This window comes from Contarinia nasturtii, unplaced genomic scaffold (genome assembly GCF_009176525.2).
Source record: "Contarinia nasturtii isolate CC-2019 unplaced genomic scaffold, AAFC_CNas_1.1 Cnas_scaffold_695, whole genome shotgun sequence".
In the NCBI taxonomy this organism is placed as follows: Eukaryota; Metazoa; Arthropoda; class Insecta; order Diptera; family Cecidomyiidae; genus Contarinia; species Contarinia nasturtii.
Genome location: NW_022198046.1, coordinates 153,030 through 166,355, shown reverse-complemented (window position 1 = coordinate 166,355; position 13,326 = coordinate 153,030). Strand labels below are relative to the sequence as shown.

Here is a 13,326-nt window from a genome sequence, read left to right as displayed (position 1 = left end):
TACACACTCACATTCAGTGACGATTTTGGACCCTAAAATGCATGTTGTCATAAATATTTATTCAATTTCGAATAAAACAAGTCTTAAACTGTATTATCAAGTACATTAATATTTGTGTTGTAATACCAGTTAGCGAAATCAGAAAAGCAGACATACTATAAGACAACATAACAAGTTTGGGACGAATATTGCTTGTACACTAGTACCAATGGTTTTTCCGACCATTCATTTGCTTGTCAACAAACACACAATATGTTAAGAAAACCAATACATTTAAATAGTATTGAATAGTTTTATGTGTATTAATGATAATAATACCGCTCAGTAGACAAAAATGCACATCGTATGCCATCATTACAAATCAAATTGTGACTTGAAAAAGAACTCCGTCATCGTTTCATTGTTTCTGAGAAATTAAATGATTGCGACGCAATCAATACAAAACCACAACGGAATTCTATAGAAAACTTCAGATTCATATTTTATTGAAGTTTCAACTTTCTTTGAGACATCATATATACTGTGTTGCTGAAAATATAAATTAAATTTGTAGTGTACATTTTATTTTTGGAACAATGAAAAAGTGTAGATTAAATTAGTTTTCATTTGACGAGAAACCAATGTGTGCATAATATGAAAAACTCTATTTCAAAAACAAAAATTTGTGCCATTCTCGAAAAAAATGCAATTTTATAATTTAGTTTTGACAGTTTTGCTTTTACTCAAGATATTTCATGTTGCAAAACTACAGCAATATTTTGATATTCCTCAAAGTCCGTGTGTACAGTACTTCAACTATAAATCATTCGATGGAAGTAATTGGATTGGTGAGCTTGAATTGCCTAGCCCCCCTATTCAACATCATGAAGTTATTTTACACATAACGTTATCACTCAGAGCAGCGACAACGGTAAGAGCGGCGCTTGCATGATGACATTTTAAAAAAATGTCCATGTATGGACTTGCTAATTTTGACGTACGCAATCAATACTTTCATTTAAAAAAAAAAAAAAAAAAATCAAGTTCAAGTGCCCACATGGTTTTGCATCGTTTCCGCGTAAATTCAGTAACGAACCTATACGTGATTAGCGATCAACTGTGAAAAAAACCAGTTTCGGTCTTTGATTTTTGTTCAACAGAACATGATTCAATAGAATATTTCTGCACCTTACTTCAATCCAAATTTCAATAAAGTTTTAAGTATTTTGAGTACAATTTTCTCTTTTATTCTTAATTTTTAAACAGCCCGATAATGTTGGCACCATCACTATAACTGGAACACCTCAAGAGACAACAAAAAAAATTATCAATCGTGAACCATTGACGTTTCATGTTACTTTTCCCTTTAGGAACCCACTACCAAAACTAACTAGGTAACATGAAAACAAAATTAAACATTTAATGAATACAAATATTAATACATGTTATTGCATTGTTATACATGTTATTAAAACATGTTAGAATTGTGTACGATGGAAATTTATTATGCACTGGACCTGAAGGTATTAAGTTTTTATGACAAAGTGAAAATGCCAAACAAAATCAAACTAATTGTATTTTTTAAAATGTTTTTAGAGCAACCAAATTCTCAGACAGTTATAAGTCGTATCGATTTAAAACATGTCATGAATACGTATACAAACTTCCAACCGAACAATGCAAACAATATTTATAGTTTTGACCGAAATACAAATCAACCGGGTTTTACATCAAATTTCGGGAGTCATTATTCGCCGACAAATTCCTATACACCAATGTCATCGTCTGGATTTCCAAATCAAGGAATGATGCCATCAGTTATGATACCTCCATTCATTGTGACACAGCCACCACCAACAATAAAAACGACAACAGTAAAAGTACCAGAGCCAAAACCATCTGTTTCAAACACTAATTTAGACGATATTTGTGGAACAAGGCACTCAGAAACGGAAATTACACCACTTGTCTTTGGCGGAGAGGATACACAGAGAGGAGACTGGCCCTGGATGGTGGCAATATATTTGAACAAAGCAACGGGTCTGTCATTTAACTGTGGAGGGACCCTTATTTCGGCAAAAACTGTTATTTCTGCAGCACATTGCATTAATACATCGACAAAAAATTATCGTGCACATGAGGTGGTTTTATATCTGGTAAGATGAAAATAAAATTAAACATTTAATGATAAAACACAAATAATAATATACATTTTATCGCATAGGGACGATATAGCTTGATAGATTGGAGTGAAGTTGGATCAATAGCAACAAATGTTGAACAAATAATAATACACACCGACTACAAACGACAGAAAGAATCATTTGATGCCGACATCGCAATTTTAGTAATGACCAAACGTGTCGAATTCAATGAATTTGTTAGACCTGCTTGTCTGTGGCCCGGAACATCAACCATTCAAGAGATTGAAGGAAAAAGGTATTGAGTTTTTTTTTCACTTCTATATGATCGAATCAATTGTATTCTAACAATTCTTCTTATTCACGCAGCGGTACTGTAGGTATGGTATTTATAATTTATGAATTATATACTGAGGGTATGGAGTTTTCTTTTCTTTACCAAATGTTTCTTATCTTTACCTGTAGTCGGTTGGGGGAAAGATGGAACTGATCGTGTTGTTTCAAATATTCCAAAAAAGGTTGATTTACCTATAGTTAATTCAATTACTTGTGTTCAAACAAGCGAATCTCTCTCAAAAGCTGTTTCGAATCGCACATTTTGTGCGGGAACTCTTAACGGAGATGGTCCATGTCATGGAGATTCAGGTAGTTGAAATTACTTTTTTTATTATTTATATAAACATTTCAAAATTAAACAAAAAAATTTAAAAATAAAAATAATTTAGGCGGTGGATTGACTCTTTACCATAATGATCGATGGACTTTAAGAGGTATTGTTTCGGCAGGTTTATCGGACGCAAATACAGGTGCTTGCAAATTACAAGACTATGTGGTTTTCACTGATGTATCGCAATTTACGATTTGGATAAAAAGTAACAGTCTTTTTTAGTTTAAACTAATAAACTGATATTGGAATAGTTAATTTTACTTCAATAATTTTTTGACAAAAGTGGAAAATGTGCTTTGAAATTCGTTAGTGAGTTTGTAAAGTCAAATAAATATTTGTCCATCTACAATTCGCATTCGAAAATAAAACATTTTTACTTCAATTTTAAATAAATTATTATTTACTTAGAACGTGGTCGTGTGGGCACATTGTAGTTTTACAATTATATGTGTTGCTTTTGGACCTGGAATTCATACTATTTCCATTAATGACATGAATTTTTAATAATGAAATGAAATGTTTTTTTTTTTAAATTTATGCTCAAAACACGTTTGATGGTTCATCAATTGAAACGTATATTGATTGATCAATTTTGAATAAACATTTTCAATATTTGGAATATAATTATCTTTGTACAAAGTATTTTTTTTTTTTTCATGATAAGGAATATTTTTCAATACTAAAGAATATGAAATTCAATACATCTTTTATTCACTTTCTTTATGATTTATCAAAGAAAAATTTGCATGTGGATGATCCATATAAATAGCACCTGTAGTTGCACTGTTTTGTTTAGTTTTCAATAAAATATCGGTAAACAAAGTTCAATATAAAAAATGTTTGCAAAAGTAAAACAATTGGCCTGGCAAGCAATTCAGTTTTATAAACAGTTTGACAAAGATCCGAAGCGAAGACTTCAACAACTGAGATTTGTTCTTAATAAAGCATTAAGCATTGTTGGAATTGGTTTTTTGTATAAAAATTGGAAATTCAACGTACTTACATTGATTAAATTAATTATAACAATAACATTCGTTGTATTTTGTTTTTACACTATTTGGTATTTCATGGATCAAAGTCTTATGATTTTACAAGTTTTTTGTTGTCAAGGAGTGTTTCTGCCGGTATTCAAAAAATTTCCTCAAAAGCCCTTTGTTATTATTATTAAATATTATTATTATCACATTTTTGTATCATTAAATCTCAGAATACGATAAAACTTCACGTAATATTGAGACGTCGTCGTGAACTTTGTTCTTTTGCTGATTTTGGTGAATTTTTATATCATTCCAATGAAGGAAGTAGCCTGGAAATGATTGAATCAACGAATGCAAATCATCGTAAAAACCAAATGAAAATGTCAATTGGACGTACATACTTGACGCTACTTGTTATTATTTTAGCTGTTTGCTTGGCAGCCAATATTTTTTCATTTTTTCCGGCGTATATGTGGCTTATTAAAAAAAACTATGTTTGGTTATTGCCTATTCTCGTGCCATTTACTAATTTGGAACATATTAAAGAATTTTATTTGAATATCGTTTTTCAAATGATTTTCTCATCTTCAGCTCTGATTTCAGCAACGTGTATGGATTTGTTTTTTGCCTTATGTATCTGTCATCACGGAACTGCATCTAAATTAATCGAACAATCACTTTCCGAGTTAAACACTATGTGGAAAAATGACACTCATACGAAATCTGCACGCAAAGCCAAGTTTATAAACATCTTAAGACAATTTCAAGACTTGAACAAGTAATTTTCTCAATTTTTTATTCCAAAGTAAATGTACATTACGTCTTCTTTTTGATTCGCAGTTATGCTTCGAAAATGAATAGAACATTTGGTGTAATTCTATTAGTACAGCCACTTATCTCATCATTTTCGATGATACTTTCCTTATTTTGTGTCATGGTAAATTTTTGGTACGCGGGTATTGGGTATATAATTTTTGCTTACACACAACTTCTCTCAATGTGCGCTGTCGGTCAATCGGTTCAAAATAATGTAAATTTACGAAAACAATGTCCACCGCAATTTTTCATTTTATCGAAGATTAATTGCTTCTCTCTTTGTTGATAGAATGGTCATTTGTTGAAAGTTCTATCTGAAACAGAGTGGATATTATTTTCAATTGAAGAGCAAAAACTTTTTGTAAACGCTCTGAGAGCTCAACAAAGAGCTCCTGATTTCTGGATTGGACCGTATGTTATATGGATTTAGCACAATGTATGAAGTTATTTGTCAGATATTTTTTCAGATTTGTACCGTATAATATGGAAACTGCATCCAAAGTGAGTGAAACAGGTAATGTTAATTTAGTTACTTTATTTACTTTATTTTTAGGTAACGCAGAAAATTTATTCATACGCAATGATGCTAATGAGAATAACAAAATAAAAAACGATCTAGTTCATATATGTTTTTTCTGCAGTGCATAGTTTTCAAAAAATATTTTGAATTTTGCGCTTGTACATGATTTAAATATAAGCAGATTGTGTAAACTAAATGTGGAGAGTTGAAGTAGTAGTAGAGGTACTAGTTCAATCATAAATACTTTTGGCAGCTCACTTTGAAAAATTGTATTATAGTGTTATCAAATCATAATTGTATCAAATGTATCTATAAAATAGTAGAAATAAAATTTAGCTATTTATTATTCAAATTGATCGTTTACTCTTTATATTACACATAAAAAAGCTGAAATTCAATAATAATTTTGATTACATAAAAAGATGTCTAAGCGCAACGCAGACGATGATATATCGACTATATGTGAACTACCACCGAAAAAAGTTCAATTTGAGCCGCATTTAATTGGACCAATATCTTCTTTGGACGAACTAGATAATAAAGTCCTTAAATTCCAAAATAAAAAACTTGCAGAGGTATCATCATTTATTTATAGATAGTATATTCTATCTTAATAAACATTTCTTGATGTTTTTATCATATTTTTGCACCTTTATAATACAGCGCATTGAACAGCGAATTCGTTGTGAGGCTGAATTGCGGCAACGTATAGAACAATTGGAAAAGCGACAAACTCAAGACGATATTGTTTTGAATGTCGTCAACCGATATTGGAACCAGCTGAATGAAGACTTTCGAATTTTGCTACAACGTTTTGATGCAGAAACAGCCGATGAAGCTGAGAACAAAAGTAACTATAACGACAGTCAAAATAAAAGGATGAGTTGTCTAAATATATTTCTTTGATTTTCAGATGAAAATGAGGTTACGACTTCTTTTTTAACACAGCTTTCAACATGGGATAAAGAAGAGTTGGACGATAAATTGGCAAATCGCGTACAAGTATCAAAGCGTGCTGTAGCCAAAGTCGTACAAGTCATCGATCGCTTAATGCAGCGAAATGAAAAATTTACAATGATTTTAAAAGGTCAATCGGATGATAATAATCTTTCTGTGCCCGATATTGAAGAAACATTGAAAGGAACACAAATAGAAATTATGGCCGAAAATAGAAACTTGCAGAGTTTGAATACATCACTGCACGAAAAATACCATACGATTTCGCTGAAATTGAAAGAGCTTCAAGATACATTGACTGGCAGAGAAACAGAAGTGGCTGAGCTGCAAAATAAAAAAGAAGAATTACAATATGACTTGGAGAAAGTTGGACTTCGTAATGACAAACTAGAAAATCACTTATCTGAAGCAATCGAAAAATTAAAGTCATGTCAACCAAATTCGTCACTGTACAAATCAACAACGAATGTTGCCACTCAGCATCTAGAAGATTTGCAAAAGGAAGTTGAGGAGTATCGTGAATTGGCCAATAATCGCTTACAAGAACTGGAAAAGCTACATGAAACTCACCTTGAGGCATTGAAGGAAGTTGAAAAACTGAAATTGGATGTAGGTTCGGCCTAGACGCATTAAATATAATTTAGATACATTATAAGCGATATCTTCTTTTAAATTAGATTCGTCAACTGCCCGAATCGATAATTGTTGAAACGACGGAATATAAATGCTTACAGTCGCAATTCTCTGTATTGTATAACGAATCGATGCAAATAAAAACAATGTTGGACGAGACACGTAATCAACTACAAACGAGCAAAAATCAACATTTGCGCCAAATTGAAACCATGGAAAGTGAAGAGCTCATTGCCCAAATGAAAGTACGCAATGAAATTCTTCATATGGAAGACGTCTTAGCACAGTTTCGTAGTGAATATGAAATATTACATATCGAATATGAACAAAATTTGGTTGCCAATCAACAGACTGTACCAATTATTCGTGAAATGCGTCACTTGATCACATCGCTTCATAACCACAATGGTCAACTTAAAGGTGAAGTATTTCGATACAAGCATAAATATAAAGATGCTGCAGCTGAATTAAAGAAAATTAGGAAGGATTACGATGATTTGATCGCTCAAGCACAAACTGATATTAAATTCGAGAGAGATGTAATTAGTATGGAAGATATTTCTTCTTCGACAACAAATGGTATAGTTTCTATAAAAGTGGAGAATGATATTGCAGTAAAAGGTTTGAGGAATTATATTACAATATAATTGATCTGAATTAACAGATAACTATAAACTGTAATTGTATTTAGCTGCATTTGAACAAGATGGAAACCAATTAGAAGAAATTTATGGAAAAATGGAAAAGGATGCATGTGCTAAACAAGGCAATTATGATACAACGCCAAATGCTTATTTGAACAGTTCTAAAAGTGCTCAAAAAGAAAAAATGCCGAAAGAATCCGAAATGATTAGCAATATGAAAATACAGTAATACATCTTTTTTTAATTTCTAATAATAAAAATGAAAATACTACTCGATTTTAAACATTCAGGAAGGCACTGAGCGACCAAAAGGAAGTGAAGCTACTACTAGAGATGTCCAAAGATATTCCAAAATATCAGCGAGACAAGGTTCAGTTGATGACCAGTGAAAAATCGTTATGCTCTGAGACTGACGTGCTCGTACATCGAAAGAAAAAAATACAAGTACACAACGGCATGCCTTTATTTATTTTACTTAATATTGGCAACAAATAATGATATATTATATTAAATTACAGAGTTTCAAGCATGAAGGGCGCAAAAAATTAGCAGATGAGGACGCATTGCAGAAAATAAAGCAATTAGAGCAAAAAAATTATGAACTTCAGAAACAAGTGGTCAATTCAAGAAACAATGGAACCCATACATTTGTTGGTTCACCAGTGAGTAATTTTTCAAGCTCAAATTCTAATTCAATGAGTAATAAAACATTATATAACAGGAAGAAGAAGCTCTTTTGCGTGAAATAGAAGTGACGGGACGTGCACTGGAAGAAATACAAGAAAAGAATTCACATTGGATTCAACAAATGAGCGAAAAAGATGATGCAAACTTTAAGCTAATAACGGAGCGCATAAGATATAATAAAATGCATAAATTACTGCTTGAGGAGAGACAAATATTCGAAGATCAAGTTCAAACGCGTGACGCCCAAATCGAAGCATTACGGGTTGTGTTACGCAAATTGGAGGAAAAAGAATGCATTCTTCAAAATAATGTAACAGCCATGAGTAATGAACTGATGTTGAGACAACAAGCGATGGAAATTCATAAGCGAAAAGCAATTGAAGCAACGCAATCGGCAGCCGATTTGAAATTACACCTGGAGAAGTATCACTTCCAAATGAAAGAAGCACAACATATTGTGACTGAAAAGACAAGTTCGCTTGAAGCCGAAGCATATAAAACGAAGCGTTTGAAGGAAGAAGTGGCTCAAGTCAGACGAAAAATGGAACGCATGAAAAAAGTAGAAATAACAGGAACTACCATTGATGAAGTGATGATAGAAGAAATTCGCGAATACAAAGAAATTCTCACTTGTACATCTTGTAAAACAAAACGTAAGGATGCAGTTCTTTCAAAATGCTTCCATGTATTTTGCTATGATTGTCTTCGCACACGTTATGAAACTAGACAACGCAAATGTCCAAAGTGTAATTGTGCTTTCGGTGCCAATGGTTATCATCGCCTGTACTTATCTTCATAACTTTCATTTTGTATGAATACGTATATAGAATAAGAATAAACTTTGACAAAATATTTCAAAAATATATGAAAAAAACCATCTCTCCAGTAAACAATTTTTCTCGATAAAAATAAAAATACTCGATAAAAATAAAAATACACAAAAGTTCACTTATAGTGTTTAGCGGCATTCAGTTGCTTATATTGAATAATTGCCTTCCATAACTGTTATAACGGTCTAATTCCATACTTAATTTTAAGTACGAAACATTTCTCGTGACGTGTGAAGACAGTTTTTGTTGGAACCCAAATTACAAAAATCAATAATAAATGCATATATACCATAAATAAATTTCCATTTAAATTATTTTGTTAGTTTTACTCTTTCCATTTAAAAATTTGAATATTTAAAATTATCCGTTTCGCCATTTGATTCAAAATGTGTAGAATCTACATAGAATGGAGAGTTTCCATTGGAGACTTTACAAAGCTAACATATAAACTTTGACAGCTGCCTTTGTCAAATGAGAAACAGAATCAATATTGTGGTGTTGTCCATTAGTAGCACACTAACTTTGACTCGCTTGAGACTCCATTATAGTTTGCAAATGGGTTTTTAAATTAAAAATTTATTTATTGATTATAATAAATTTTTGTTTCACTTGAAAACGAATTGATTTGATTGAATAATAATTTGGATAATATTTTGAAAGAAAAATGTCGAAACGCACGGCAGATGATACAGCGACTATAGGCGGACAGCCACCCATAAAAAAAGTTCAATTTGAGCCACATTTAATTGGCCCAGTATCGACACTGGAGGAGCTTGATATCAAAGTCCTTCAATTCCAAAATAAAAAACTTGCTCAGGTAAAAACATTTACTATATTTATATTAAAAAATAAGTATTTACGTTGAAATCTTGAATTTTTTTTATTTCTTGGCGTTTTTTCCATAATTTTTTCATTTATGCATATACAGCGCATTGAACAACGAATTCGTTGTGAGGCTGAATTGCGGCAACGTATAGAACAATTGGAAAAGCGTCAAACTCAAGATGATGCTGTTTTGAATGTCGTCAACCGATATTGGAACCAGCTGAACGAAGACATTCGTGTTTTATTGCAACGTTTTGATGCAGAAACAGCCGATGAAGCTGAGAACAAAAGTAACTATAACGACAGTCAAAATAAAAGGATGAGTTGTCTTAATATATTTCTTTGATTTTCAGATGAAAATGAGGTTACGACTTCTTTTTTAACACAGCTTTCAACATGGGATAAAGAAGAGTTGGACGATAAATTGGCAAATCGCGTACAAGTATCAAAGCGTGCTGTAGCCAAAGTCGTACAAGTCATCGATCGCTTAATGCAGCGAAATGAAAAATTTACAATGATTTTAAAAGGTCAATCGGATGATGATAATCTTTCTGTGCCCGATATTGAAGAAACATTGAAAGAAACACAAATAGAAATTATGGCCGAAAATAAAAACTTGCAGAGTTTGAATACATCACTACACGAAAAATACCATACGATTTCGCTGAAATTGAAAGAGCTTCAAGATACATTGACTGGCAAGGAAACAGAAGCGGCTGAGCTGCAAAATCAAATAGACGACTTGCAATATGAGTTGGAGAAGGTTCGCCTTCGTAACGATAAACTTGAAAATCATTTCGCCGAAGCAATCGAAAAATTAAAATCATACCATCAAATGCACGGCGATCAACCAAATAAAAGCACTTCGGGATCAACGGCTTCGGGATCATCATCGGGCAAGTCATCATCAACTACAACGAATGTTGCCACTCAGCATTTAGAAGATTTGCAAAAAGAGGTGGAAGAGTGTCGTGAGCTGGCCAATAATCGCTTACAAGAACTAGATAAGCTACAACAAACGTATCACGAGGCACTGAAGGAAGTCGAAAAACTTAAAATGGATGTAAGTTAAGATGATTAATATGTTAATTCTGGTGAATTGAAATATTCTTTAATTGAAATATACTTATCTGATAAATTATTTAAATTAGATTCGTCAACTGCCCGAATCGGTAATTGTTGAAACGACAGAATATAAATGCTTACAGTCGCAATTCTCTGTATTGTATAACGAATCGATGCAAATAAAAACAATGTTGGACGAGACACGTAATCAACTACAAACAAGCAAAAATCAACATTTGCGCCAAATTGAAATCATGGAAAGTGAAGAGCTCATAGCTCAAAAGAAGGTACGCAGTGAAATGATTCAAATGGAAGATGTATTGGCACAGATTCGAAAAGAATACGAAATGCTTCGTATAGAATTTGAGCAAAATTTGGCGGCCAATGAACAGACTGCACCAATCAATCGTGAAATGCGCCATTTGATCACATCGCTTCAGAATCACAATGGTCAGCTTAAAGGTGAAGTATTTCGATACAAACGTAAATATAAAGATGCTGCAGCTGAATTAATAAAAATGAAGAAGGAATATGATGATTTAGTTGCTAAGGCCAATGTTTCTGATGGCAAAAAAGTTGATATCAAACAAGAAGGAACTGTGATTGGTGTCAAAGAGGAATCATCATCAGATGGTTCGGTGTCTATTAAAGAAGAGAGTGGAAATGCAATAAAAGGTATGTTACCATAAGAATTATAATATATTCATTTAGTACTTTCAAACAACTAATGAACTTAAATGAATCTAGCTGAATCCGATCAACATGAAGAGGAATTAGAAGAAATTGATGGAATTAAAAAGGAAGGGGGTGCATCTATTAAACAAGAAAAAGACACATTTGCTACGGGTTCTGTAGATAAAAAGGATGGACAGAATAATGCACCCAAGATCGAAAAAGATCCAAAAGAAGCACAACGGGCAAAAGAATTGAAAATCAATGAATCTGAAATTGTTCGTGATCTGAAAACACAATTAAAGTGGGTTTTTTTTAATTTGAGTAATTTTTTTTTAAATTTAAAAAATATTCCAATGATTTCTTCTATACAGGAAAGCTTTGAATGATCAAAAAGAAATGAAACTGCTGCTGGACATGTATAAAGGCGTTTCAAAAGATCAACGAGACAAAGTACAATTGATGGCCACTGAAAAAAAGTTGCGTTCTGAAATTGAGGAACTGCGAAATCAAATGAAAAAGATTCAAGTACTTTAAAGCATTTAAATATAAAATTAATGTCAATAAGTAACATGTATATTAATCCAAATAACCGATATTATTATAACAGGAGAGCAAACGTGAAGAACGCAAGAAATTAGCAGATGAAGATGCATTACGGAAAATCAAGCAATTAGAGGAACAAAAGTATGAACTTCAGAAACAAGTAGCAAGTCAAAAAACAGCTGATGGGTCATGGCCCGGACATTATGGAACCCGACCATTTGTCGGATCGCCGGTTAGAGTTTATTTTTCAGAAATGTGTATGTGTTTTTATTGTATAATTATTTTAAACAATTTTTTTATCAATCTATAGGAAGAAGAAGCCCTCCTAAATGAAATGGAGGTAACCGGACAAGCATTTGAAGACATGCAGGAGCAGAATTCCCGCTTGATTCAGCAGTTGCGTGAAAAAGACGACGCAAACTTTAAATTAATGACTGAGCGCATAAAATCCAATCAAATGCATAAATTGCTACGTGAGGAAAAACAAATACTCGAAGATCAAGTTCAAACTCGAGACGCCCAAATCGAAGCTCTGCACATTGTACTGCGTAAGTTGGAGGAAAAAGAGCGTATCTTACAGAATACTGTAACTACAATTGAAAAAGAATTGACATTAAGACAACAAGCGATGGAAATGCACAAGCGCAAAGCCATTGAATCGGCGCAATCGGCAGCCGATTTGAAGTTACACTTGGAAAAATATCATTCCCAAATGAAAGAGGCCCAGCAAGTTGTGGCCGAAAAGACAAGTTCGCTAGAAGCTGAAGCATATAAGACGAAGCGTTTGCAAGAAGAGTTAGCACAGATCCGAAGAAAGGTGGAACGAATGAAAAAAATCGAAATGACCGGAACAACCATCGATGAGGTAATGATGGAAGAAATCCGTGAATACAAAGAAATTCTCACTTGTCCATCTTGTAAGGTTAAACGCAAGGATGCAGTTCTTTCGAAATGCTTCCATGTATTTTGCTACGATTGTCTTCGGACACGTTACGAAACAAGACAACGCAAATGCCCAAAGTGTAATTGTGCTTTCGGTGCTAATGACTATCATCGCTTGTATTTGTCAACATAACTTCCATTTTTCTATTTTATGGTCATTTTCCCATTTTGTACAACATGAATACAATATTACATAAAATATATTTAGTTTTAAGAAAAAATAACTCCTAATTAATTCATCTCTCACAATCAGATTACTTCAACTTTTCAATAAAATAATTATTGACGTATAAAATTTGGTTTTTTTTTTCGGCTCTCTCTCTCGCTCTCTCTAAACTTCATTCTCGATGGATAAAGAACGCATCGGTTGGCAATATGACATTTTATGTAGACATTTTTGTAGACATGTTTGTAGACATTTGCGT

The 13,326-nt window shown here is 32.7% G+C and overlaps 4 protein-coding genes across 5 annotated transcripts; all 4 read left to right on the top strand.

The window, feature by feature from the left end:
- The first annotated feature begins 435 nt into the window (after positions 1–435).
- Positions 436–3,042, top strand: LOC116340922 (serine protease gd-like). 2 transcript variants are annotated; one of them, XM_031767677.1, is made up of 8 exons: positions 436–910; positions 1,246–1,373; positions 1,462–1,502; positions 1,576–2,135; positions 2,204–2,418; positions 2,490–2,494; positions 2,580–2,765; positions 2,846–3,042. In XM_031767677.1, exons 1-8 carry the CDS (start codon positions 683–685, stop codon positions 3,007–3,009), a joined length of 1,527 nt encoding a protein of 508 aa, XP_031623537.1. In that variant the 5' UTR covers positions 436–682; the 3' UTR covers positions 3,010–3,042. The 2 variants fall into 2 exon arrangements, with proteins under 2 accessions (XP_031623537.1, XP_031623536.1); XM_031767676.1 differs by having other exon boundaries at positions 438–910; positions 2,490–2,500; positions 2,586–2,765.
- Positions 3,043–4,405: 1,363 nt separating this feature from the next.
- Positions 4,406–5,228, top strand: LOC116340516. The gene is made up of 4 exons (XM_031767061.1): positions 4,406–4,542; positions 4,605–4,794; positions 4,870–4,991; positions 5,048–5,228. The coding sequence occupies exons 1-4, from the start codon at positions 4,460–4,462 to the stop codon at positions 5,226–5,228; spliced, it is 576 nt and encodes a 191-aa protein (XP_031622921.1). The 5' UTR covers positions 4,406–4,459.
- A 151-nt stretch (positions 5,229–5,379) lies between these two features.
- Positions 5,380–8,944, top strand: LOC116340780 (E3 ubiquitin-protein ligase Bre1-like). Its single transcript, XM_031767440.1, has 8 exons — positions 5,380–5,675; positions 5,764–5,950; positions 6,014–6,666; positions 6,735–7,311; positions 7,382–7,559; positions 7,625–7,778; positions 7,853–7,996; positions 8,056–8,944. Exons 1-8 carry the CDS (start codon positions 5,523–5,525, stop codon positions 8,818–8,820), a joined length of 2,811 nt encoding a protein of 936 aa, XP_031623300.1. The 5' UTR covers positions 5,380–5,522; the 3' UTR covers positions 8,821–8,944.
- Positions 8,945–9,362: 418 nt separating this feature from the next.
- Positions 9,363–13,196, top strand: LOC116341223 (E3 ubiquitin-protein ligase Bre1). The gene is made up of 8 exons (XM_031768162.1): positions 9,363–9,668; positions 9,780–9,966; positions 10,030–10,739; positions 10,828–11,416; positions 11,489–11,717; positions 11,788–11,941; positions 12,024–12,191; positions 12,270–13,196. The coding sequence occupies exons 1-8, from the start codon at positions 9,516–9,518 to the stop codon at positions 13,032–13,034; spliced, it is 2,955 nt and encodes a 984-aa protein (XP_031624022.1). The 5' UTR covers positions 9,363–9,515; the 3' UTR covers positions 13,035–13,196.
- Positions 13,197–13,326: the final 130 nt, after the last annotated feature.

What these genes read in the sequence shown, in the direction of transcription:
- LOC116341223 (XM_031768162.1), top strand. Translation starts at nt 9,516, where the DNA reads ATGTCGAAACGCACGGCAGATGATACAGCGACTATAGGCGGACAGCCA. An exon ending in CGATGAAGCTGAGAACAAAA is followed by an intron (nt 9,967 to 10,029) that starts GTAACTATAACG and finishes TTTGATTTTCAG; the next exon opens with ATGAAAATGAGGTTACGACT. An exon ending in ATCAAATGAAAAAGATTCAA is followed by an intron (nt 11,942 to 12,023) that starts GTACTTTAAAGC and finishes TTATTATAACAG; the next exon opens with GAGAGCAAACGTGAAGAACG.
- LOC116340780 (XM_031767440.1), top strand. Translation starts at nt 5,523, where the DNA reads ATGTCTAAGCGCAACGCAGACGATGATATATCGACTATATGTGAACTA. An exon ending in GAATGATATTGCAGTAAAAG is followed by an intron (nt 7,312 to 7,381) that starts GTTTGAGGAATT and finishes AATTGTATTTAG; the next exon opens with CTGCATTTGAACAAGATGGA. An exon ending in ATACATTTGTTGGTTCACCA is followed by an intron (nt 7,997 to 8,055) that starts GTGAGTAATTTT and finishes ATTATATAACAG; the next exon opens with GAAGAAGAAGCTCTTTTGCG.
- LOC116340516 (XM_031767061.1), top strand. Translation starts at nt 4,460, where the DNA reads ATGTGGAAAAATGACACTCATACGAAATCTGCACGCAAAGCCAAGTTT. An exon ending in CAATTTCAAGACTTGAACAA is followed by an intron (nt 4,543 to 4,604) that starts GTAATTTTCTCA and finishes TTTGATTCGCAG; the next exon opens with TTATGCTTCGAAAATGAATA. An exon ending in GTCAATCGGTTCAAAATAAT is followed by an intron (nt 4,795 to 4,869) that starts GTAAATTTACGA and finishes CTTTGTTGATAG; the next exon opens with AATGGTCATTTGTTGAAAGT.
- LOC116340922 (XM_031767677.1), top strand. Translation starts at nt 683, where the DNA reads ATGCAATTTTATAATTTAGTTTTGACAGTTTTGCTTTTACTCAAGATA. An exon ending in CCACTACCAAAACTAACTAG is followed by an intron (nt 1,374 to 1,461) that starts GTAACATGAAAA and finishes AAAACATGTTAG; the next exon opens with AATTGTGTACGATGGAAATT. An exon ending in TCCATGTCATGGAGATTCAG is followed by an intron (nt 2,766 to 2,845) that starts GTAGTTGAAATT and finishes AAAATAATTTAG; the next exon opens with GCGGTGGATTGACTCTTTAC.